Source organism: Meriones unguiculatus, chromosome 3 (genome assembly GCF_030254825.1).
Source record: "Meriones unguiculatus strain TT.TT164.6M chromosome 3, Bangor_MerUng_6.1, whole genome shotgun sequence".
Lineage (NCBI taxonomy): Eukaryota > Metazoa > Chordata > Mammalia > Rodentia > Muridae > Meriones > Meriones unguiculatus.
Window position 1 is genome coordinate 83,840,743 of NC_083351.1, and position 26,462 is coordinate 83,867,204.

The window sequence follows — 26,462 nt, forward strand, 5'->3', positions numbered from 1 at the left end:
GCCTGGCTGTCCAAAAGGCTGTGTGTGTTTGTGTGTGTGTGTGTGTCTGTGCTTGTATGTATTTGCATGTAAAGTCCCAATTTGACTTCAAGTGTCATTCTTCAAGAGCTATGCACATTATATTTTTTAAGGTTATTTATTATTAGCGTTTTATGTGTGCATGTGTTCATGTGGGTTCATATACCTTGACATGCATGTAGAGATCAGAGGACAGCTTTGTGAAGTTGTCTTTCCTTCTACCTTTTTGGGGGTTCCAGGAAATTGCCAGGCTTGTAAAGCAAAAGCCTGCTAAACCATCTTCCTAGCCCCCATCTTCTGTTTTTGAGACAGAATCTCTCACTGGCCTGAAACTCACAGAACAGGTTCAGCTGGCTGGCGAGTGAGTGCAGGGTCTGCTTGTCTCCACTTTTCCAGTGTGGGAATCATAAGCGTGTGCCACCAAACCCTGACTACTGAGGATCAAACTCAGCACACAGCAAACCTTTTCCGAATGGAGATTCTACTCCAACCCCTCAAAGAGGGCTTTTAAAATACACATGCCAAGAACAAACTTTGTCAATATTAAAATATTTTGGAAATCATTATTTAATAAAAGGTTTATGTCCAGATAGACAAGGAACACCTAAAAATTAATAACAATTTGATTTAAAAATAGGCAAAACACTACCGGGTCAGAGCCATGGCGGTGGCAAATTCAAGTCCAGTCAACCCAGTGGTGTTTTTTGATGTCAGCATTGGCAGCCAGGAAGTTGGTCGCATGAAGATCGAGTTGTTTGCAGACGTGGTGCCTAAGATGGCCGAGAACTTTAGGCAGTTTTGCACTGGAGAGTTCAGAAAAGATGGTGTTCCGATAGGATATAAAGGAAGCACCTTCCACAGGGTCATAAAGGATTTCATGATTCAAGGTGGAGATTTTGTTAATGGTGATGGTACTGGAGTCGCCAGTATTTACTGGGGTCCATTTGCAGATGAAAATTTTAAACTCAGACACTCGGCTCCAGGCCTGCTTTCCATGGCCAACAGTGGTCCCAGTACAAATGGCTGCCAGTTCTTTATCACGTGCTCTAAGTGTGATTGGCTGGATGGGAAGCATGTGGTGTTTGGGAAAATCATTGATGGACTCCTAGTGATGAGAAAGATCGAGAATGTTCCAACAGGCCCCAACAATAAGCCCAAACTGCCAGTGGTAATCTCACAGTGTGGGGAAATGTAATCTAGACCAAGACTGAGCCAGGTCGCCTGCTGTTTTGGGTGACATTCTCCCATGAGTCTGACAAGCTGAACTGACCTGTGTGTTTGCTTAACTGCCTCCACTGTGTGATCCAGGACCTGGAAGTATCACAATCAGAACCAAGATCCCATTTAAATTTTGAACTGTAAATAAAGGCCTTTTTTTTTAATGCAAAAAAAAAAAAAAATAGGCAAAACAGCCTGGCAGCGGTGGCACATTCCTTTAACCCTAGTACTTAGGAGGCAGAGGCAGATAAATCTTTGTGAGTTCTAGGCTAGCCTAGTCTACAGAGCTAGCTCTGGGACAGCCAGGGCTAAACAAAGAAACCCTGTCCCAAACAAACAAACAAATAAAACAAAACAGAAATAAAAACAAAAAAGATTTGAGCAAAGTACACCAAAGGAGACAGGGTATAAGCATATGAAAATATGATCAATATCACTTGTCTTTAGGGCAACACATATCAAGACAAGAAGATACCATTGAACACTTATTAGAATGACTAAAATCCAAAATTCTCACAAGACCATTTGCTGCCAAGAATTCAGAGCAAGAATGTCATTGCAAGATGGTCCTGTAAAACGGTACAACCATGCTAGACGATGGCTTGCCAACTCTTTGCAAAATTAATTTGGCCACACTGTCCAGAATCACACTCCCTGGTGTTTATATGGTTGCTAAGAAGAATGTATCTATACAGAAACCTACACATAAATGTTTACAGCTTTCACTAAAACCTGGAGCAACCAGTGTTGTTGAGTGTGTACAGAATAACTAAAAGGTTTGTAAAGAGCTGGACATGATGGTCTGCGCCTGTAATCCCAACACTCAGGAGCAGAGGCAGATGGATCTCTGTGAGTTCAAGGCAAGCCTGGTTCTACAAAATGAGTCTAGGACAGCCAAGACTTGTTACGCAGAGAGACCTATCTCAAAAAAAAAAAAAAAGTTGAAAAGACTGCAGAGTTCCATTCACATATTGAAAGGGGGAATGTTATATAAAAAAGACACAGAAGATGACTGACTATGACAACACAGGACTAGTGTTTGGGATATTAAAGTTTTTCCATATGATGACTTAGTGATGGATATATAACTGTATGCATTAGACAAGACCAGAGCACAAACAGTAAACACTGCAGTGGATGCAAGTCTCCAGACTCTAGTGGAAGGCCACAGAACCCTGGGGAGATGCTGAGAAAAGACTCCAGCTACTGATAAATGGCATGAAGTTATCAAACAGGGAGAGGCAAATGAGAAGAAAGAAAGCATGCTGACCTAGGGAAGCTGGGAAATGTCTAAGGACAAAAAGGAACTGGGCTTGAAAGATTACCCACAGTCTAGTTGATAGAATTGTTTCCCACAGTGTATCAGTGAACAGTTTTGAAGGCACTGACCATGCCCACAGGACAAGGCTTTCTCGTGCCTGGGAAGGGAAGTTGTAGATAAGCAAGGGTGGGGGTGGAGTGGGGGGCTGCAATTCACCGTGTGGCACTGAGCTAGATGCCGTCTTGACTCCACTGTTTGACCTGGTGCAGACACTCACAGGCCTCCAAACAATGATGGGTATGTGTAAATACATGAGTGACTACACACACACACACACACACACACACACACACACACATGCACATGCTAGCTCTGTCTGCCAAAGCGACCTACATGCCATAACCAGAGGAACAACCAGATACCTAGATCTCTGCTTCTAACGCTGTTCTCCAATAAAGGCAACCCAGACCCTTGGAGCAATTGCTAAAGTTAGGGCTCCAGCCAGTGCAAGCAAGGTAGCCCTCAAAACAAAACAAGAATGGTGGTACGGGAAAGGGACACAGAAGCTAAATGGCCAAAACTAGAATAATTTGTGCAGTCACATAATTCATATAGGATTGAATGGGAACCAAAGTAGATAACAAATAACTATTTCTATCAGTGTGAGTTTATGTTGATATAAATAATTGAATGGGGAGAATTCCAAATAATTTATGTGGGTTCTGTGCTCTCCAGGAGGTGGAGCAGGCCCCTTCCCCATCCCTGAACCTGAGCTATTCACTGGGCCTTCCTTCCAAAACACAGTGTGAAAATGGGGGGGCAGGAAAGCAGCTCTGTGGTGAATAACCCACAAATGCCACCTCACACAGGTGACGGACATTTCCAGTGATAAGGCATGCTTAGAGCACATACCCTCTTCCTTCACACCTGTGGTTCTCTTCCCTGACCCTGAGGAAACCCTCAGAAAGTTCAAACTGAAGGATTTTTTGTAACATAATTAACCATTACTTATTAACGATCAAAGTTATTAAGAAAAGAAAATATGAGAGACTGTCACAGCCACAAGATCCCTAAGGAGACATTACTACCTCAGGGATCCTGGATGGAATCCTGGAACAGAGAAAGGACAGCGGGACAAGACGATGGAATTTAAATAAATAATGGTGATTTGGTAATATTACTGTGCCATTTCCAGCTCATTAGTTATAACAACTCCAGCAATATGAGGCTGTCAGTGGAGGAGCTTGGCACCGTTCATACAGGTTATGATTGCAGTAACTTTGTAAGCCTAAAATAAATATCAAGGTATTCTAACGTAAAAGTGTGTTAAATATACAGGCACACTCATGCACATATGTCTACCTAGGCTGTACCTGAAGAGAGCTGGATTCAGCCAGTGTGGGAGCATCACCATTCACAGAACAGGAAAATCACACGAAACAGGAATACCACACAACAGGCAAAATCTTTAAAAAAATTCTGTCGTTTAACCTTGTAACGTGTCTAATTCTGCCATTCTGCATGCACTGGTACATACACACAGAGGGCTAACCTCTCTAGAGAGTCTACAAGGTACTGGGAATTCAAACTCCCCAAACAATGGATCATAGGCCATTGGTAATTCACAAAATCAACAGAGTGGGTCACAACCAGCATTATTTGTCTTATCAAAATGAAAAAAATAAAAATAAAAAGGTTTTCTCTTATTTGAAAACATATATATCAGAATGCAATTAACATAATAAAGGGTTAGGAAGAGGCTTATTTGTGTATATAGTTTGTATATCATAGATAATGCTATAATTTTTTTCATATAATATATTCTGATTATGGTTTGACCTCCCCCCCCAAAAAAAAAGAATGTTTACGTAGGTTAAATTCCAAAGATCTAGAATGCTACTGCAATAAATTCTGGCCCTGGCCTTAAGGAGCTTCAGCTTAGCAGAGGGGGAAATGGCAAGTAAATCTATAGCATGATGAACTGGGGGGGCAACTTTCACACACACAAACTTACACCAAGTAAAAAGAATACTACGCTCATCCCTTCCCACGTGCCTAACCCAGGAAGCATCTCAGTAGATTACTGACATGCTTCATTCTACTATATCCACAAAGAAATTCGAGACAAGTTGCTGCACAAGTTTTTCTACAAATATCCTAACAAATTTCTGATGGTATTTTTACTGAAACCCCTATTCCATGAATTAGTGTCAAAGCCCTTGGGTTTACTCAAATTTCTTTCACTGGTATTTTAAGTTATAAATATATTTGTCTATCTCTAGATTATTTTCAAATGAACAGAGGAAAGTTCATGCTCCATTTGTGTTTAATGCTTTTGATAGAAAAATTTTCAACTACAGGTTAAGAAAGTAGGACTGGGGACATAGCCTATGGCTCTAGCATCAATCCCCAGGACTGCCAAATACTAAGTAAGTTAATTCTGAAGATGCAACCTGCCCATTTAAGATCTCTGGTTGATCAGCCCATTTATCCTCTTCAATGAAAATTAAGTGCATTGGTAAAACACACTTTTAATAAAATACAATTGCATCACAAGTAAAGATCCTTAAATCCTTAGCAATGTAGAGCTTCAAAATAGGAAAGAAGGCAGGAAAAGACTTTCTTTTGTTTCCTCTTGGTTGAGTGAGTAAATGGTAGGGAGGAAGAGAAAACGGGACAAGCAGGTCGGAATCTGAAGGAGACTAAGGGGGGGGAGGGAAAGAAAGGCACAATCCACCCAAAAGTGGAAAAGAAACAGCCAGCCAGAACAGAAACAGCCAATCCCCAGACCAACTGGAGAGCCTGGATAGAAGCCGCAGCCATACCAATGAATTCTGAAATTTACAGCCACTCGGTTTATGCAAATGTCAAAGTGTCCTGCTCCAGAAACAAGCTTCAATGGAAAACAGACACTTTGCTCTACCGGGGAATTTAATAATTTGATCTAAGAATCTCCATTTCTTCAGTCTTGCACAGACATGCACATACTCACGTGTAATCTGACCCTGAAGAAAAAAGGGCTCTGCTGGTGCCCTCCTCGCCGCCTCAGAGCAGTGTTCCTTTACATATGAGAATAAGCAGGTGCCATGCAGAATTTTAAGGGGAAGTAAGAGGTGCAGGAAACACAAAGAAATTAAGACTCTAAATGTGTAGGGTGTTCCCTTTGAAGCCTCAGTATGTCAAAGAATTCAAGGACAGCTCAGGCCTCTCTTTATCACTTTCTCTTATTATAATTTTATGCTATAACTGAAACAAGGTTCCTTTGTGAAGTTAATTATTTAACTATGTGTAGTTACTCTATGAGCCATTAACTTTTCAAACATTTGTTTCTTTTGAGTTCTCTAAAATTAACTTGGACCCTTAACAGCAATGGAGGACGTGTTCCAGGTGTGTTAGACAATTAGGATAAAATACATCCTATTGTTTGTCTTTCTACGTCAGCTCTCTTCAATGCCTTGGTGGAAAAAAGACTCATCTTAATTGTGGCAGAACCAGGGGTGAACACATTTGCAAACTGACTCAGGAATCTTGTGGAGCGGGGGGGGGGGGGGGGGGGGAGAGTCACTGTAAGTGTGTGGGGGAGGTAGCTCTAGTGTTGCAAAGTTGGAAAGAAGAAGTTACAAGAGGGAAAAAAATTCACTACTATGATGTAACTTTAGGGCGCTGTTGCGACCTGAGCTGTGCCTTCTGTACAATGAAATTCATAAAAGAGGACATTCGCTGTGGTGCAGATATCTGGCTACAAAGGAACTGAAAAAATTTGATAAGCCACCTCTTCTATGAAAAGCCGTCATCAGTTTTCATTCTCTGACATTCCTATGCTGGGCTGCTGATGGTGAGGGAAATGCCAAGAACCCAAAGCAAGCTGACCTCACACAAAGCCGAGTCGGGACGTATTGTTTTATTAGTTGGGAGGAACACATACTACAGTACATACTACAGCACATACTACAGTACATGCTACAGCACATGCTACAGTACATACATGGCAAGCAGGGTAGCACTCTAGCAGCTGCTCTTTCCTGCCATGTTTATTTATGTAGGTTCCAGGGACCAAATTCAGATCACTGGCATCTTACTGGCTTTTGCCCACAATAGCATATGCATAACAGGCCAACAATGGCACCATATATCTTCCCCTTCTAAAAAACAAAACAAAACAAAACAAAAACAAAAACAAAAAAATGCTTGTTTTGGGAGTTTAGGAGAGAGCCAGGAATGGTGCCACATAATTCTAATTTCAGAACTTTGGAGTCTAAGGCAAGAGAGTCTGCAAGTTCAAGGCTAGCCGGGGCTACATAACAAACAGGGCAGTATTTAAAATAACAAAGCTGGGGCTGGAGAGAAGCTGCAGAAGTGAAGACTGTATATTGCTCTTCCAGAAGACCTAAGTTTTGTCCAAAGCAGCTACCAAATACTTGAGAATCCAGCTCCAGGGAATCTGACACCCTCTTCCGGCCTCGACAGGGACCTGTTCTCACATGTACACACCTACCAATACACATACATACATATAGATACATAATTTTATTTTAGTTGTTATGTATATAATTTAATAAACAAAAATAAGCATTTAAGTAAGAAAATTCTATTATTATCCAATTATAAATATGCTTTTTAATTTCCCCCTGTATTTATATTAAAGATCCAGAATAGATATGGTCTTGGTTCTGGACTCAACCAAAACATCTCCCTGTATCTTTATTTATAAATATATAATTACACTATGTTTGAGGAGCTTCCTGTGGCTACTCATACAGTTTGCATAATAACCTGCCATCCAACTGTCTCACAATGAAAGTACTGTTCTCCAATTTTGAAACTTCTATATTATTAACCATGTTAAACTTACAAAGAACACAAAGCACATCTTTACAGATAGACCTTTTGATATATTTAAAGTTACTCCCCAATTTGACGTAAGTTCCAAATGTCACAGTGTAAAAAGATTGATAAATTTAACATGTAACAAAATCACATCTCTGCATGACCAAACACCTCTAAGTGCAGTCAAAAGATAAGCACACACTGAGGAGGAGAGGGTGAGAAGGCAGCTCATGATAGAGGACTAATTTCCTTAATCTACACCTCAGTAGGAAGAAAATCAAACTCAATAAGTGAACTCAATAAGTGAGCTCTTAAGCATATTGGAAAACATCTCTCATCCTAAAAGAAAGGCAATAAAAACTATGTGAAGCGCTATTTTTAAAAACTTATCAGATTGGAAAAGATACAAAGATTTATTCACACAAACACACACACAGTGTTGTCAAGGGTTTGGAGAAACGCCCTCTGCTGGTGCAAGTATGCATTGCCACAGCCTTCTGTGCAATGGTGAGGGAAAACCTATCATAGTCCCTCTTTTAACAAGATATCCCTTAGCCAGGAATAGTGGTACACGCCTTTAATCCCAGCACTCACAGAGGCAGGCAGATTGATGTGAGTTCGAGGCCAACCTGATCTACAAAGAGTCTAGGACAGCTAGACTACACAGAGAAATCCTGTCTTAAAAAAACAAAACAAAAAAATATATCCCTTGGGATAAAGCAATGATCAGCAATTAAGAGCACTTTTTTTTTTTGCTTTTCTTGCAAAGGACACGGGTTCAATTCCCAAATACATGGCAGCTCACAGTTGTCTGTTAACACCAGTTCCCACGATCTACCGTCCTCTTCTGGTACCCTCATGTCTGCACATACATAGTGCGCACACATACACGCAGGCAAACACTCATAATTAAATCAAATCCTTTGTTTGCTTGTTTGTTCCCTTTTTTGAGGCAGGGTTTCTCTGTACAGCCCTGGATATCCTGGAACTTGCTCTGTAGACCATGTTAGCCTTGAACTCAGACATCTACCTGTCTCTGCCTCCCAAGTGCTGGGTTTAAGGCATGTGCCACCACTGCCTGGCTTAAATCTTTAAGATTATAGTCTATTATTGGTTAATACCGTTTTAATCATTGTTAGAGATGGATAATGCTGATAATTATTTGAAAAGTGTTTAACATCGCTAACCATCAGAGAAATGCAAATTAAAACCATGTTGAGATACCAACTTAGCCTAGTTAGAATGGCTATCATCAATAAATTTGACAACAAATGTTGAAATTGACGTAGAGATAGAGGGTCTCTTATTAACTGCTGGTGGAGGCACAAAGTAATACAGGCATTGTGAAAATCAGTCTGGAGATTTCTCAAAAGAAATTAAAAGTATAACTACTACTAGATCCAGATATTTCACTCTGGGGCATATGCCCAGAAAACCCCATACCACGCTAGAGATATTTGTGCTCATCTGTTAATTGCTATTCTATTAACTACAGACAGGAAATGTAACCAGCCTAGTTGTCCATCAACAGATGAATGGATATTGAAAATTCAGCTTTAGTTAACATTTAAAATTGTAACAGATACTCACTTGCAGCTTTCACTCCTCTTAACTCCAGGGCAAGCTTCCACTGCCAGGGTGGAATCAGCCACAGCCGAGTTGACGAACACACAGGACTGAACCTGAAAAGACATGCACTGTCATTTCCACTGTGCTCCTACAACACCAGGCTTCATCAGCCAATATGACGGAACAATAGGGTCATCCTCTGCACAGAGCTGTCTGTTGGGCTCACAGATCTTCCCCCAGGGTCCTGGGGTCCTGGGGTCCTGGAAGACCAGCCAAGGTCAGGAGCAGCAGCCTTGACACAGGAGGTACCTCCAGAACCCCAGCATCACACAGGGAAGCTAATACATTTGACTAGGGACTTGTCCAAGGTCACACAAGGCAGTCAGTTATTCCAACCCGGGGCTAGTTAGCCCACGTCTAACCACCATTTTATACTGTCTCTTTAGATTGCCTCTCTGTATGTGTTCTGAAGTAACTTCTGAAGCTGATGGTCTACACTCCACAGCAAGGAAGATTTAGAAGACAATCTTCCCAGAGACAAGTGGCAGCGACACCCAATTCACTCATTTCTAGCCCCCCCGCTTCTCTCTTCAGTACTGTCTAAATCTCCCCCCATTTTTTCTGTATCCCCTTTAAATTTCTCTTGCTGTTTTTCTTCTGTGCCCCTTCCTCTATTGCCATTCCAATCTTCTCTACTTAACCCAAGAAACTGTGTATCCAAATATCTAAAATAATGTGTATAAATATATAAATATTCTTTTTAAAGTATGTATTACTTATGTGTAGGTGTGTGCCTGTGTGAATGTCTGTGCATATGTCCAAATGGAAGCTGGGAGGCCAGAAGAGAGTGTCAGGTCCCTGAAGCTGCAGCAATAGCTAGAAATGATCTGGTAATGGGAACCAAACCTGGGTCCTCTGGGAGAGCAACAAGCACTCTTAACTGCTGAGCCATTTTCCTAGCCCCTTGCCTAAATATGATTTTAAGTGTATATAAATAGTAAGAATGAAGGGAACATTTTAATTCAGAAAAAGCCCCTTCCTTGGGTTAATTTTAAATACATCAAAGATGAAATGACAGAATGCCTAGTAGAATTTTTAAAGTGTCATTATGAAACCAAAAATCATTTCCATTTTAGATGATCCATATATGATTACACTTGAATTTTATCAGATGGGGCAAGGGGTGAAATAGAAATCTGAACCTTATGTATAGCTTCTACAGCTACTTCCTCGGCATGCTGGGGTTGCTGTGGATGCCTCCCCTTTCCCTCCCCTTTCTCCCCCACCCCAGGCCCAGGCAGCTGCTCCCCTATTAGGGCCTCACAGCCCTTTGTTCTCTGTGTACCTTTATCATCATCACAACTTGTTTACTGTTATTTTGTGTCCTGGTCCACATTAGGCTCTTCACTGGATTTAGAGAACTAAAGAGGGAAAAAGCTTTGGCATTGTATTCATCTTTGGATTCCCAGAAGGCTGGGAACATGAAGGTCCTCGGCACAGGTGCTTTGAATGGTAGACCAGAAATGCACAGTTAACTGGAAAACATGTGGCTTTCAGACAGGCTGGGGTTACCACAGGGCAGGGCTCTTAGGTGATGGTTGGCTCTTGATTTGGCTAAAGTTAGAGAAAGCCCTTGGTTCTTGAGAAGAGGAAATATGCACGTTACATTCGTACAAACTGTCCTTCACAGCTCGCTTCCATCTTGGTGAAATGATTTTCCAAATGACAGATGACTCCCAACACTCTTAAAGGCCTGATCACTTAAAGTCGACCCTCCTCTCCCTCCCCTGGTAATGGCAAGGGATTCACCACACTTTCATTTAGTTCAAAGCGTTGTGTATGTCACATCAGTTTATTTATTTATTTATTTTTATTTATTTGTTGGTGGTGGTGGTGGTTTTTCGAGACAGGGCTTCCCTGTGTTGACCAGGCTGGCTTCGAACTCACAGGATCTGCCTGACTCTGCCTCACTGAGTGCTGAGAATAAAGCACTTGTGTGGTTTGTGTGCCACCAAGCGCAGCAACCAGTTTATTTTCATTCTGATTCCCCTAATCACACACTTTCCTCCAGCCGGTACTATTTCACCTCTAAAATAACTTCTTAGGGCCACCTTGCAGATGAGAAAGCAATTGTGCTAAAAGTATATCCGCAGCCACACCACATGTTAGATCAGAAAGACCCTACAGAGGAGCTTCTACCAACCGGCATGTGGTGGTGTGGGCCCAACGGTCCTAACACAGACGCTCTTGGTGCCCTTACTTTTTCTGCTGAACACACAGGCATCAGTTCCGGCTACTTTCCCTCAGCTGGGCCAGGCAGACGCTCAATACTGTCATTTCAGCTCCTGCCCCCACCTCTGCACACTGGGTAAACGAAACTGACACCCGGGGAGCGCGTTCCCATTCAAGGGTCCCTAAGCTGAAACACCTGCACAGAGGCCACACAACCAAGGTCGCCATCGCTGCGTGAAGCATGTGCAACCCCCACCCCGCCGCTCTCCCTGTTCTTCCGAAGTGTGCGGTGGGGGGACTTCCCCGATGTCCCTCAGACTCTTTCTTCCCATCAACTCAGTCCCCTAGGGGACCCGCCACTCGGGGGCTTCGAGGTTCTCACGCATGGAGGGGACTGGGGAGAGTGGTCAGCGCGGGCCCCCACCCCGCGCGGGAGACCCGGAGAGAGGCGGACAAAGTGCGGTGCACACAAGGGAGCGGAGCTCGCGCTGGCTCTGCGGGCGATGCCCGGCACCTGCGGCCCCTCGCGCCACAGCCGCGGTCGTGCCCATGGGGTGTGTGGTGGAGCGGGGCCCCTAGCTTGGACCGCGAAAGTGGGGAGGGAAAGACGGCGCCTGGCCTTGGCCGTCCGGGACCGCCTCCCTATTACTTCGGGCTTGAAGCTTAGATCACCTTCAGGGTCAGGCCATCTGGGTGTAGATCCTACCCCGCTCTTTGCTAGCGTATAAGCTTGGGCCGCTTAACTGTACCCCTTTCTGCCGGAAGCGGGGGCGTCGTCACGGTACCTGCCCATGAGCGAATCCATGCGTCCTGGGACCTGGAGCTTATCAGCTGCGGGGAGGAAGTCTTCAAGACAAACACAAGGTTCTGGGCTTCCGAACAAGGCAGCCAGCCCTTAACAGTCCTTAGCTTCAGGTGCCAACAGCTTGCTCTAACCTTTGGTAAACTGGTTGCAAGAATTAAATAAGGAGCGCCTGTGAGAGGCCTGCAAAGGTGCCTGGCACACTCAACAGGTGGTCTGTTTTAGGGGGGCTCATTTCTCTGTTGCTGATCAGGTGTCTAAAATTCACAGTGCGTTTAATTTAGATGCAAACGTGTACGCAGCGTAATGGCGGGTCAGGGCTCCGTAAACAAAGATGCAGAGAAGACTCAGGGTCTGGCAGAACTCAGTTGCCATATTACAAGAACCTGGTTTTTCCATGGTCCCAGCTTACCCAGAGTGATATGTAAATATATGACTATAACCTCTTGTTGGGGCAAAAAAAGGAAAGAAAAAGAAATTCCCCGTGAAAGAACAAAGCACCTCTAAATACCTGCTTCTGAACTTTCACTGCCAAATTCCCCAGCTGAGAACAACAGACTGTAGGTGAAACGCTGGGCTGCCCACTGCCTTCGGGTCACACTGTTGCTCACTCGCTGTTAGCCGAGTGCCTTTACTTTTTTCATGAGTTTATTCATTCTGCACCAATTCAGACTAGTGGTTTTACACTCCATCCCCCAAAGATTTAGAAATGAAGGTAAACAGTTACATCAATGGGAGGAACCCTCTCAGTGCAAGGGAAGGCACTTCCAGGACTTTTCCGCATTGAATCTTCCATCTCTTTGCTGTAGGGACTCTCCAGTTACTGAGGGATACTCTAAGCATTTTAACTCGTCTAAGTTCACACTGATAGCCAGGATTTGAATCTAGTTCTGCCTAGGTCTCCCACCCACCCACTTCCATGGACATTGTGTCTCCTTTTTGTTTCATAACAAGAAAAAGAGTAAACTACTCAAGACAAAAACAACACAAACTCAAGTGGTGCTATTCCCTTAATCCCAGCGCTCAAGAGGCAGAGGCAGTGGCTCTCCATGAGTCTGAAACATGTGTCTACAAAGCATGTTCCCAGCAAGCCAAAGTTACTTAGACACTTTCTCAAAAAATAGACCGACTCATTTGGTTCTTGCAAAAGGGGGAGCAGGGGCGGGGAAGTAAGGGACATCAAACTTTTATAGTCACCTTTTAAAATAATTCTTTTTAGCAAGATAAGTAAACATCAAGCTTGGTTTTCTGAAGAAAGAAGAAAGGGCCTATCACAACCCAGACACACACAGGAAGCTACTGGATGAAATCATTCACAACAAAATTGGTGAAATAGTATTTAGTAGTCCCTTTTAAGCACTTTCAAAACACTTGATTCTTGAAAAACGACAAAATAATGAAGAGCTGTCTCCCCCTCCCCCCCCTTTTTTTTCTTACTTGGGTAATTGTTAGCTAATAAAGCAGTCAAAATAAATTTTAGAAGAGAAGTCAATGAGAGTGGGAGAATGAACTAGGTAATGAAAGGCCCACAGCAAGAGGGCAGGGTGTGAGAGGTGTACTTTCTTTTGTCTGCCTCACAGGGGGAGAAGATTTCCTATTTGTAAGAAACTTGAAAACAAAAAGAAGAAGAAGAAGAAGAAGAAGAAGAAGAAGAAGAAGAAGAAGAAGAAGAAGAAGAAGAAGGTGGTTACAAAAGTATGTTGCATTTTCCTAGCTAAATTGTAGAGTGGAAGCCATAGTTTGATGTTTGTTGTGTTGGTGGCAGGAGTGGGGAAGCAGCATTGTCTTCCCAAGGCAAACCTTGAAACCTCCATCTGTGGGCATCCTAGATCCTGAATGTGTCAGTGCTGCTAAGGGTTTGGACTGAGGGTGTTGGGGGGAGTTGCTTCAAAAAGGGAAGACAAGTTCACTGCCTCTTTTCCAACAGGGAGGCATTATGCAGGAAGTGAGCTTTCAAAGAGTTCCAAAAGCAAATGAATACAAGGAATGGCAGAGGCTCCGCACATAGTTTTCAAGGGTTACTCCATTGGTTCTCAACCTTCCTAATGTTGAGACCTTTTAATACAAGTCCTCATGTTGTGGTGCCCCCCAACCATAAAATTATTTTTGTTGCTACTTTATAAGTCTAAATTTTGCTATGGTTGTAAATTGTAATCATAATGTAAATATCTGTGTTTTCCAATGGTCTTAGGTGACCCCTGTGAAAGGGTCACAACCCACAGGTTGAAATCCACTGGGATAGGTACTATTTTTCAGAGGGTCAGAGGAAGGGATGGACTAGCATGGCAGAGGGGAAAGACCTAGGCTTGTCCTGTGCAAGCTGACTGCATGCTCCTTTGTTTATCATGGTTAGCCCTGTGCTGGGGAGTGAGTTAGACCCTTTGCTTGATAGTGCAGGCTGAAGAATGGAGAGGAGGGGAGGGAGGAGCTCTAGGAGCCTTCTTAAAGGTCCTACTGAGCTTCTGGATCTCATGCTCAAGCATATTCATTTCCCAACACAAGGCAGAGTTCTGCTGAGTCACTTACCTTGTGCGACAGCATTCATTTGCAAATGGCATGAGCAAGCCCAGCAGCAACTCAGCTCCAGAGATATTGAACAGTGTCCAGTGTGCATGGCTGCACACTATACATGATGCACCCCAAACACCTTCCACCCACTGAGCTCCAAACCAGAGTATCGTCTTGTGGACAGATCACACCAACTAGAATTGGGGAGTCCTTTCATTTGCCTACCAAAACACAGTACAAACTGCTGGAGGCATGGGGACCCATTGTCCACCGAACACCCAAACCAAACAGCCACTATCCTTGCTCTCCTGTTTCTTCTCTCATGGTTGGCGCTCATGAGGGAAGCAGGAGGTCATGTTACATTGTGTGGAACAGGAGACCTTACAGTTCTGCAGATAGCCTTCACTCTGAATGAACCATGCAAGAGGGTCAGTCCCAGCTCTGACTACATTAGCGGTTCTCAACCTTTGGGGGAGGTCAAGGAACCCTTTCACAGGGGTCACCTAAGACCATCAGATATTTACATTGCAATTCATGACAGTAGGAAAATTACAGTTACTAAGTAGCAACAAAATAATTTTATGGATAGGGGTCACCACAACATGAGGAACTGTGTTAAGGGGTAGCAGGATAAAGAAGGTTGAGAACCATTGAACTGCATGGTCTTTCATGACACTAATAATATGATCTGTTTAGGTGATTGTTGCATTGAGCTGTGACACCAACAGCCACCTCCTGCCTGGAGTTTCAGGGGAAAGCTTATGGGGAGGTGGGGGCTGGCTGGCTCAAGGCTCCAGTTGCGGCTTGTAGAAACCATAACAATGACATTTTTAATCACTTCTTTCCTTCTATTATAAGGACCTTTTTTAACCTGTTTTTATTTCCTGTTTTATATTTGCCTTTGGGACACATCTCCAGGAAGTCATTATCAAGGCCTACTTTAGTGACCAAACTGCTCAAAAGACAGAAAACACCCTTCTTACACCACAGCTTCCTCTTCTGCTGTGCCTGCCTTGCTTTCCTTCTTCTTTGTGACCTCCGGTCCCTAGCACCTCTTCTTCCTTTCTCTATCCATTGTCTCCATTCTGAGTTATCTTACATTTTCCCCAGATGTCCTGGTTAAGGTTTTTGTCAATTTGACATAATCTAAAGTCATCTTAGAAGAGTGAACCTCAATTGAGAAAAAGAGAGAGAGAGAGAGAGAGAGAGAGAGAGAGAGAGAGAGAGAGCGCCTCCATTAGACTGGCCTATGGCCATGTCCCATAGGGAATTTTCTGGATTGATGACTGCTGTGGGAGGGCCCAACCTGTAGGTGGCACCAACCCTGGGCAGGTGGTCCTGGCTTGTATAAGAAAGTAGAGTGGTGGCTGGAGAGAGATGGTTTAGAGGTTAAGAGCACTGACTGTTCTTCCAAAGGTCCCAAATTCAATTCCCAGCAGCCACCATTATAACCATCTATAATGAGATCTGGTGCCCTCTTCTGGCATTCAGCCATACATGCAGGCAGAATGCTCTATAAATAAATAAATCTTAAAAAGAAAGAAGGCGGAGCAAGCCAGTAAGCCACATTTCTCCTTGATCTCTGCTTCAGTTCCTGCCTCCAGGTTCTTGCTGGAGATCCTGCCCTACTTTCCCTTAGTGATGAACTGTAAAATGAAATAAACCCTTTTTCTCCATGTTCATTTTGGTCTTAATCTTTATCAGAGCAACAGAAAGCAAACTAGAACACCAGCTGTGATAGCCAGTCTTGGTTGTCACCTTGACTGAATCAGTTCACTTTCTCCTTTGAAGTCAGTTTAGGAATTATGTCATGGAATTCTGTCACCCAAAATTTGGGTGGACCGTCCCAATTAGCCTAAGCCAAATAGCCCCCCACAGGCTGGTACAGAGGCTGAGCTACACAAGAGAAAGTTTACAGGTGTGCCTGGAGGCTTATCTGTCAGGCGATTGTAGGTCTGGCCAAGCTGACAATATTAACCATCATAGTAGCCTCACTGAGGCAGAATTTATACACTCACTATTTTCTGTATACACCTGTACGGACCACTTTTATGTCAACTTGACACAAGCTAGAGACATATGAGAGGAGGGAATCTCAGTTAAGAAATGCCTCCTTAAGATCAGGGTGTAGGCCAGCCTGTAGGGCATCTTCTTAATTAGTGATTAATGGAGGTGGGCCCAGGCATTGTGGGTAGGGTTCGGTGTCCTATAAGAAAGCAGGCTGAGCAAGGCAGTAAGCAGCACTCCCTCAGTGGTCTCTACATCCACTCCTGCCTCCAGGTTCCTGCTGTTTGAGTTCTTGTCCTGACTCCCATCAATGATGGACTATGATTTGGAAATGTAAGCTAAAAAAAACCCTTTCTCCCCAATTTGCTTTTGGTCATGGTGTTTCATCATAACAATGAAAACCCTAAGAGAACTGAAGAGAACTGCAGGCAATCCAAGGAGATCTCTCTCATTTCTAAGCACAGCTATTATTAAGCAACAAAAGGAAATAATACATAAAACTGTCATTTTGAAGATCTCATGTCTGTGCTGAGAAATTCACAGCCAAGAAATTTTGTTTCCTTGTATTGTCTGGTTTTCTTGACACTCAAAATGCCTTTATCTCTATCCTTTCCTGAACATGATGGTCCCTCATGTCTCAGACCATTCACTTCATCTTCTCTGCACCTCCTTCCTCCTCATGTCATTACAAAGACCATCATAAACCATTGATTCCAAATCAGTAACCCTGAAGGATGCTCACATACCCACATACCTACTGTACATCTTTCATCTTGGTGTCCACCAGCCCCTCTCATCAATATTTAAAATGGAACTCAGTAACTTATCATAACCACTGTCAAGCAGGCATGTTGGCACACACACCTTAGAGTACCAGAAGGCTGAGAGTGGGAGATTATGAGTTTAAGGCCAGTCTGGACTAACAGTGAGTCTGCCTCAGGAAAACACCACCACCATCAAAGAGTTTGTTTTATGTTTCAATTTTCGTAATTTGAACAGCATTCCCCTTCTTCCAGACACTCACATTTGAAACCTTTTCTCCAGTGTGCCTCCCAAATGCTATTAAAAGTATACATACGGGGGCTGGAGAGATGGCTCAGTGGTTAAGAGCACTGTCTGCTCCTCCAAAGGACCCAGGTTCAATTCCCAGCATCCACATGGCAGCTTACAACTGTCTATGCCCCTTGTTTCAAGGGATCTAACACCTTCACACTAATGCACATAAAAAAAAGAAAACAAATTAAATAAAAAAAGATGTATGCTAGGGCTGAGACACACCATAATCACCTGTTTAATAAACAGAAAGCTTTAAAAAAAAAGTATACATACAATAAGCTTGGCTAATTTATTTTTATGATAATGTCTGGTTTTGTCTTATATTATCAGATGTGAGTTTTTTAAAGAAAAATTTGCCAAAATAAATTTGAATAGATGTATACAGATACCTTGATTAACAATGTGATATTATTAATCACTCAATGATACTTTATTTCTGACAAGAACATGATATAAAATCTGGCTTCTACCTTGGATAATTTAATTTTATTGGTCTAAAATTGCATACAGTTATAATATTTTTACCTACAATAAGGGGATATTAAATTTTCAAAGCAATATGCCAGTCATTTTGAAAAGAAATTTTGTTATGAAAATTTAAACATTCATAGAAACAATAAAATGAACACCCATAGGACCTCCTTGCAAGAAAGGGAAGGAAAAGCGCGGAGGGGGGAGTGGGAAGAATGTTCATATGTCAGTTTATTCTGCCCTCCTTGTCTCACTATGTCATTATAATAGTGTTACATAAAAACAAAAGTGTGGGCTTATTAACACAGCGTATGAACGGTGACATACAATGCTGTTTCAGTGCCATTTTATTATCACCAAAGCTGACAGTCACAACAGCATTGCATGGTTCTTAGTTCCTCCCAGCTAAAATTTCCTCTGTCTCAAATATGCATCTCCCCAAGTTAGTTCGTCTTGTTGTATTTTGGTTGAATTGGAAACCACATAAATTGCAACCACTGCTTTTGGTTTGAGCTCTGAAGTCCTTTTAAGTCTTTCTGTTTTTCCATGTCACTGAATTATAGAACAAAACAGGTCCCTAAGTCCAAATGTCCCACAGTTCCACAGTTTTGCTATCTGTTTGCCTCCTTTCTAGCTGGTGTAGGTTAACAATTTGTTCATCTATTCTCAAGTGTGTGTGCTGGTGCAAATCGTTTTGAGTCTTTTTATTCTTTTTTTTTATATATATCATATTCCTTTTTCATATGTATCAAAACTCACACTGAACAATGAGTCCTGGGTTATAAAAGAGGATTTATTCCTATAATTGTCTGTGACTTTTTCTGCCATTTGACCAAAACAACACTCAAGCACCACAAGGCCTTGTCTTGTTCTCATTTTACCTCCTTGTTCACTCAGAAAAGCGTATTTCTTTCACAGTGCTTTCTTTTTCTCTTGCATTTGTTTCTCTTAACATTTCAATCAAAGTCAATTGCAATGAGCTAACTAGTCATAGTCCAGCATTTTCCCTAAAAGTAAACTGATGACATAATGCTAGATGTAAGGACACCTCAATGCATGTCCGTAAGAAAATTAGTTTATAAAATATGCAGAAAAATGTCCTCATCTTAGATAGCTGTATTCTTTGATTCTGTAGACTCTCCTGGGAGAATATAGATTTATTAAGAAATATGTGCATTTAGGGCTGAAGACACGAACAGTCAGTAAAATACTTGCTACACAAATATGAAAACCCATTTTTAAGAAAACCCATTTTTTGCATCCCTGTAAAAGCCATTACAGAGTCAAGAGGACACCTTTCTTGCTGGTTAGCCAAATTGCCAAGTTCCAAGGTCAGTGAGCCACCTTGTTTCTTAGTTACTTTTCCACTACTGTGAAGAAACATCAGGACCAAGGCAATTTATGAAAGAAAGCACTTAATTGGGGGGTTGCTTACAGTTTCACAAGGTGACCCATGACCATGCTGGGAAACATGGCATCATTCATGAAACTAGAGCAGTAGCTAAGTGCTTACATCCTGATCCCCAAGTTGGAGGCAGGGTCAGGGGCAGATCTTGGCCTTGTGTGAGTTTTTGAAACCTCAAAGTCCATGCCTTAGTGACATCCTTCCTCCGACAATACCGCACCTCCTAATCCTTCTTAAAACGTTTCCACTAACTAAAGTCCATCATTCAAACATGAGCCTATGGGGCCCATTCTCGCTCAAACCACCACACCTTATATTTTAAAATAAACTGAAGAGCAATTGAGAAAGAGAGCTGACGTTGATCTCTGGTCTCCACATGCACAACCAAACACATGTGCACACACATGAACATATACATATACAGTTCAAGTTTGCGTCTATTGATGTGATAAACCCCATGACGAAAAACAATTTGGGAGAGGAAAAGATTTACTTGGCTTACACATCCTAATCACAGTCCAGCATTGAAGGAAAATAGGCCTAGAACCTGGAAGCAGGAACTAAAATCAGAGACCGTGGAGGAATGTTCCTTACTGGCTAGCTCCCCATAGTGCAATCAGCTTTTCCTTCCTTCCTCCCTCCCTTCCTTCCTTCCTTCCTTCCTTCCTTCCTTCCTTCCTTCCTTCCCTCCTTCCTTCCTTCCTTCCTTCCCTTAGGTTTTTTTTTGTTGTTTTGTTTCGTTTATGTGTGCCTGCATGCTAGAAGAGGGCACCAGATCTCACTATAAATGGTTGTGAGCCACCATATAGTTGCTGGGAACTGAACTCAGGACCTTTGGAAGAAAAAACAGTGCTCTTAACCTCTGAGTCATTTCTCCAGCTCCCTGTTGTTTTGTTTTTCAAACGAGGTTTCTATGTATAGTCCTGGTTGTCCTGGAACTTGCTCTGTAGGATAGGCTGGCCTCAAACCTAGAGATCTGACTGCCTCTTCCTCCCAACTCCTGGGATTAAAGACCAGCTCAATTTTCTTTCTTATACAATCCAGAATTACCTGCCCAGGAGATAAATGGCTCAATAATTAAGAGTATTGGCTGTTCTTCCAGAGGACTGGAATTTAAATCTATTACCCACATGGTACCTAACAACTGTCTATAACTCCAGTCCAGGGGATCTGAACTGTCCTCTTCTGGCCTCCGTAGGTATGGCATGCAGATATACATGTAAACAAAATACCTATATATATGAAATAAAAATAAATAATAAATAATTGCAGACCAATTAAAGGAGGAATTTTCTCAATTAAGGTTCCTTCTTCCTGGATGAGCCTAGTTTGTGTCTAGTTGACAAAAATAACCTATTCAACACATATATTAAAAAATGTGCTCAGGAAAAAGACATAAAATAATAACTCCTATATTAGTTACCAGTTTTGATTAGGAACAGTCAATTTTAAACTTAAAGGTTTTAGATATACCAAGCAGATGATTTAGAAATAACTAGAAGGGTTAAGTTCATAGCTGTGTGGGTGTTTTGCACTTAGTAATATTTGATGGTAATATTCTTATGAATTAAATCTGGAGCTGTGTGAAGAAATATCTTTCCTGAGAATCTGTAGTTACTGAAGCAAGTGTTACCACAAATGTACATAATTTTTCATGAAGATTTTGTTTTTTAAATATTTTCTCTACACTTGAGGGTCATCACCAGAAGTCTGGCAAAGGATGTGCAACAGGTGATAGTTATTTGTGGTTGTTGTGCATTCAGGTATTTGTGTGTGACAAGTCACTCAGCTGTCACCAATACCCCATGTGTTAGCCTCTAGGGTATTCTCAGTTGCTAACTAGCTGAAGCACAAGTTGACCACATTCCTTTTCTGAGCAGCCAGTTGGGTTGGATTGTTTTGTTTGTGTTTGTTGTGTCCGTGTAAGCATGTATGTGTGTGTGTGTGTGTGTGTGTGTGTGTGTGTGTGTGCATTCATATGTGTACATAGAGAATTTAGAGGTTGATTTTGGCTATCTTCTTCAGGTGCTTCTGTCTCATCTTTTTTTATTATTTTTGAAAGCTTCATATATGAATGCCCACTTAGCAGAATGATAATCCTAGGATTTCCTCTGGGGTCTATGACCTACCCAGTCATGGGTTTTAGGCCTAGTAAACAGTAACAGGTATGAGTTCTGTCCTGCAGAGCGGTCTTTAAAATCCAATCAAAACTTGGTTGGTTATTCCCATAACATTCATGCCACTGTGGCTTCAGTGGATATATTTTGCCAGACAAGTTGTTACTGTAGCTCACAAGGTTCACAGCTGGGTAAGACTGTTGGGAACTTTTCTCCCCCAAGAGTATAAGAAGAACCATCTGTCACTATGGAAACTATAGAAATGAAGCTTCCAGACTGTCATCAGCTTGATTTCTCTGTGTCCTATCATGCAGTCTGTGTGATTTCAGCAGTCAGGTCTTCCAGGGAGCAATGTTAACAGCATGTAATGTCTGGGGGGAGTCTTGGAACCCCACAGGCCAACAACTCACAAAGAACCACCTCACTCAGCTTTTTGTTTGAGGGAGGTATTGTCCTCCCATTATAGAGTAACTCCATTTAACCCCACTTTATGTATGTTTATGTAGACATGTTAGGAAGCTTCTATAATAGAAGGTGTCCATGTGGCATTTCAGAGGCCTCCAGTGTTAGTTGGTCCCTCCATAATGCCCTTCCTGTCCCCTACCACATTTAACCTTTTCTTGTTCCACTATTTTCTCTTTCCTAAAATGTAAGATTTCAGAAATTTTAAATTTAAGAAAAAGAAAAACTGGTTTTTGGACTTTACCTCTAGTTGGATTATCTAAAATACTAATTGAAATGTTAATTTTAAGCTAGTCCATAAAATGATTTGGGCCTGATGCTTTCAAATGTTAATTATAGGAAAATCAGATTATAGAATTTAAGAGAGATAACCTAAAGATATCTAAAAATATCTTTTCATTATGTACACAGGAAACATCCAAACTGCTTTTGCTAAACAAACTTAAAATGTAAATTTAAAGATGACTTTCAGGATTGACCTGTATTTTGCAGTATTGTTGCTCTTGTCCATTTAAAATGTGCATATATTAACAAGGTTCAGTTGGGCCAACTTTTGCTTTGGAAAAGTTGCTAAGAGATAATGTACTGCGTTGTTATGAGTGATGTATTTTACCTTTTGAATATGTTGCTGGGGCTGTCTTTCACTGGTTCTTAGTCTCATTTATATGAAAATTTAGAAACAGGACAGCAGGAAGCTTGAGGACTATTTAGTATGAAAAAAGCAGGCAGGAGGTTCTGCCACTTGCTACCACTCCCAAAGCTAACTGCGTGACAGAAATTGGTGTGTGTGTGTGTCAGAGGAAAGTGGAATAGACATGGAAAGAAAGAGCATCACATGCCTCGCAAAAAGGCTGTTCCCATTTTCAAAGTGAGAGGTGAGCTCAGGAACTTCAGTGAGGCACTGAATGAAAAATTTCTATGCTCAGCCAGGCATGGGGGTGCACACCTGTACTCCCAGCACTCAGGGAGGCAGAGGCAGGTTTTTGCCTGCATGTATGTATGTTACCCTGTACATGCCTGATGCCCTCAGAGGTCAGAATCTCCTGGAACTGGAATTACAGATGGTTGTAAGCCACTATGTAGGTGCAGAGAATTGAACGTGGGTCTTCTGCAAGAACAGGTGTTCTCAACTGCTAAGCTGTCTGTCCAGCCCCACACAGGGCTATCTTACACACCAGAAGTCCATTGTCCCAGTTCTGGGTGCAGGCTGAGCTCAAGGTGAGAAGAGAGTTGCTTCAATCCCAGAATCTGCTCCACACCTGAAGTTCAGTTCCTGAGGGAAGGATGGCAATCCTAGGTGTTCCTTGACTTCTCACCCCAGTATCTGGCTTCCTGCTCACATGACATTCTTCTTGTCATGGATTCTTCCTGTGTGAATGTCTGTTTCCCTTTTTATAAATACACCAGTATTTTATGGTGGATTAGGGCCCATCCTCCTGAACTCATTTTTAATTTGGTTACCTCTGTTAAGCTCCCACTTCCAAGTAAGGTCACACACTAAGGGAGTACACAATTCAAACTATAGAACTATTTTCTTTTCTCAGACGGGTGTTTCTGCTGTTTTCCTTCTTTCTGTTATTTTTATTTCTATTTCCCTCAAATTAATTGTCCTGGTTTCATTTTCTGATGACACAAAACATACTGCTCCATTCTCTTTAATTTATTCCTTCCCTCTTTCCTTTCTTTTACATCCAACCCTAGTCCATCCATTTCTATTCAATCTGCACATTGTTCCAAGGTCAAACTTATTTTTGTTTTGTTTTGTTTTGTGTAGACTTGGCTGTAGTGGACTTGCTTTGTTGACCAGGCTGTCCTTGACCAAACAGTAATCCACCTGCCTCTGCCTCCCTGAGTGTGGGGATTAAAAGCATGCTCTCACTACCAAGCCCTGCTGAAGGTCAAATTTCTGATAGTATAACTTTGAACAGGAAAGTTATGCACAGAAATTCCCTTCATCCTCAATATTTTGAGTCTAGGCTCCTTCCCTTGGTGTTAGGCTCTTTTTCAGTCAAGAAACTTCAGGCAGTTTCTTGAAGATTCCTCCACTTTTGACTGGCTTTCCTCTCAAGTAACTGTTTTTTCATTCTCTCTTCCCCCTTTCCTTATTTTTCCACTCTGATTACCTGAGTACCATCCTACCATCCTGCTTTAAATGTTGTAGGACCCACTCCTTCTCAAAGAGCTTCTAGCTCACACCCCAGTTGTCAGAGCCGCTTCAGAAATCATTAACCATCATTTCACTGGGCACTGCTAGTGATGTAGCCCGGGACTTTGTAAGAGCTAGAGAAGCTTTCTGTTGCTGGCCTACATCCCTCGCCTTCCTCCTCTCATCCTTCTTCTCCTCCTCCTTTTCCTCTCCACACCCCAAATCTTCCAATCCTTAGAGCAAGCAGGTGCTTCATTTCATCTAACCTAAAATGCCATTGAACTTAGTGTACACCTCTAGTTTGTCACCGTTACCAGGGAAACCAATGTTTCTTTTGGGGCTTTTAGTCTCATTGATAAAAGAATTTTAAATGGAGTCAGAAGGAAGCTTGAGGACAATGTTATTAAATTTTTAGAGAAAAGCAACACGACAGGCGAACTAAAATCCCTTAGCAGACAGGAGGAGGAAGATGGGCGAAAATAATCATACCTTTGAGTTAGGCATGGCAGTCGGAGAAACAATGAGAAAGCCCAGAGGACTAACGTGGTTAGCACCATGCCTCAGGGCTGAGTTCAGAGGGTACCTGAGCCCTGACCCTGTGTCCAGGGTGAAAAAGAACACCAGGAACACGTGGTTAGAAATAGAAACAAACACACTGTGTTTGGTTTGATTTCATTTATTTTAAAGAAAGAAAATGTACTCCCAGGAATGGGAGTGGCTAGTGAGCTGAGGAAAGAACCCCAAAGACCAAGGAGTTATAGCCCTTTAAAGGCCCATTATGTGGCACCAGCTCCACCTGTCTGCATTGCTTTCTTGGACATGCGCTGTACCCTAGATAAAGGGCTTCCAGTCTCCTCTTCCAGGAGCTTGCCTCCTCGTACTACCTAACATCACACCCAGGCTTCCCAGATCCTCAGGGATATTGCTTCCCCACACCAGCAGGTAGTCCCTGTTACTTCCCACCAATCTGCCTCTTGATTTGACACATGGATTCTCTGATATCTTATACCTCCAGCATCTAATTGAACAGCTTAAAGGAGCACAATTGCAAACCCTACAAACGTAGAGGAGTTTTAATCCAGCAACATTGGTTACTCTGCCTAGAATACAGACACACTTTTAATCCCAGGAGACAGAGGCAAGCAGATCTCTGAGTATAAGGCCAGCCTGGTATAGAGCAAGTTTCAGGAAAAGAAAAGCTTGGGTCCAGGCATGGTGGTATATGCCTTTAATCTCAGCATGTAGCTCTCTTAGTTCTAGTCAATGCTACTCAGATAGTTCGGTTGAGTCAGTGAGTTGAAAGGCAGTGCAGCAGAGTTGAGTTTGTGGCAGTTCAGTTTATGGAATTCAGAGGCAGTTTTTACCAGGAGACTTTTTACAGAGACAGATTGAAGAGAGAACAAGTTAGACATGGGTAAGACAGAATGAGCCAGTGAATGAGAAGCCAGAGGGTTAGAACAGATTGCTGTAGTTAATTTGAGGCCAAGCAGAGCAATTCACTCAGAGAAGCCAGTTTGAATGAGTCAGCCCAGAGAGGAGTTTGATCCAGAACAGCTGAATTGAACCAGCCAGAAAGAGAGTTCAGAAAGAGCTAGAAAGGGTAAGCTTATTCAGCAGTAAGTCTCAGAGCCTGAAAACATTCTAAGCCTAGATTCGATTGTACGGAGGCTAGAAGCTTCTAGGACTATGACTAGGTTAGCAGACAAAAACAGTAAGTCTCAGAGATAGCAAAAACATGAGGAGAATAAAAGTTACAAAGGATAATGGGAAAAAAATGCTCCTGACTGATGAGGTTTATAACCACACTCAAGAGCTATAGCACGTAAGTAAGCAGTCCTAGAACAGCTAATCAGAAGAGGCCTACAAGAATGCTGCAAAATCACCAAAATGACAGGAATCGAGACACAACTCTGATAAATAACTCAATATCGATAGTCTCAGTGCCCCAATGATCAGTCACAAATTCACAGGTGGGTGTAAAAATCAGAAGCCATCTTCTTACTGCCTCCAATAAACACATCTTGCCATTAACAATAGATACCATCTCAGGATAAAAGAATAGAAAAAGGTATTCCAAGCAAATAGAACTAGGAAAGAAGCAGACATTGCTATTCTAATAGCTGATTTAAAAAAAATAGACAGAACCAAAACTCACAAGAAAATATTTAAAAAATCACTTTATACTGATTGAAAGAACAGTCCACTAGGGAGCTGTTACAACTGTAAGCATGTCTATACCAGCACAGGCATGTAAACATGTCTATACCAGCACAGGCTTTGCATGTCTATACCAGCCCAGGCTTTGCATGTCTATACCAGCACTGGCTTTGCATGTCTATACCAGCACAGGCTTTGTATGTCTA

At 42.2% G+C, this 26,462-nt stretch overlaps 2 protein-coding genes and 1 non-coding gene across 4 annotated transcripts in view; 1 reads left to right on the forward strand and 2 right to left on the reverse strand.

Annotated features, from left to right (window-relative positions):
• Plagl1 (PLAG1 like zinc finger 1) overlaps positions 1–5,689 on the reverse strand; it is a 66,327-nt gene extending 60,638 nt beyond the window's left edge. For both annotated transcript variants that reach the window (XM_060380266.1, XM_060380267.1), the window contains exon 1: positions 5,490–5,689. The gene's annotated coding sequence lies outside the window, so the exon portion shown is untranslated. The remainder of the gene's footprint in view (positions 1–5,489) is intronic.
• Positions 663–1,418, forward strand: LOC110560060 (peptidyl-prolyl cis-trans isomerase H-like). Its single transcript, XM_060378693.1, has one exon. It carries the CDS (start codon positions 680–682, stop codon positions 1,211–1,213), a length of 534 nt encoding a protein of 177 aa, XP_060234676.1. The 5' UTR covers positions 663–679; the 3' UTR covers positions 1,214–1,418.
• A 13,007-nt stretch (positions 5,690–18,696) lies between the features above and the next one.
• On the reverse strand, positions 18,697–18,822 carry LOC132653395 (small nucleolar RNA SNORA40). Its single transcript, XR_009591140.1, has one exon. It is a non-coding gene; the product is annotated as a small nucleolar RNA SNORA40 (small nucleolar RNA).
• Between the last annotated feature and the right edge of the window lie 7,640 nt (positions 18,823–26,462).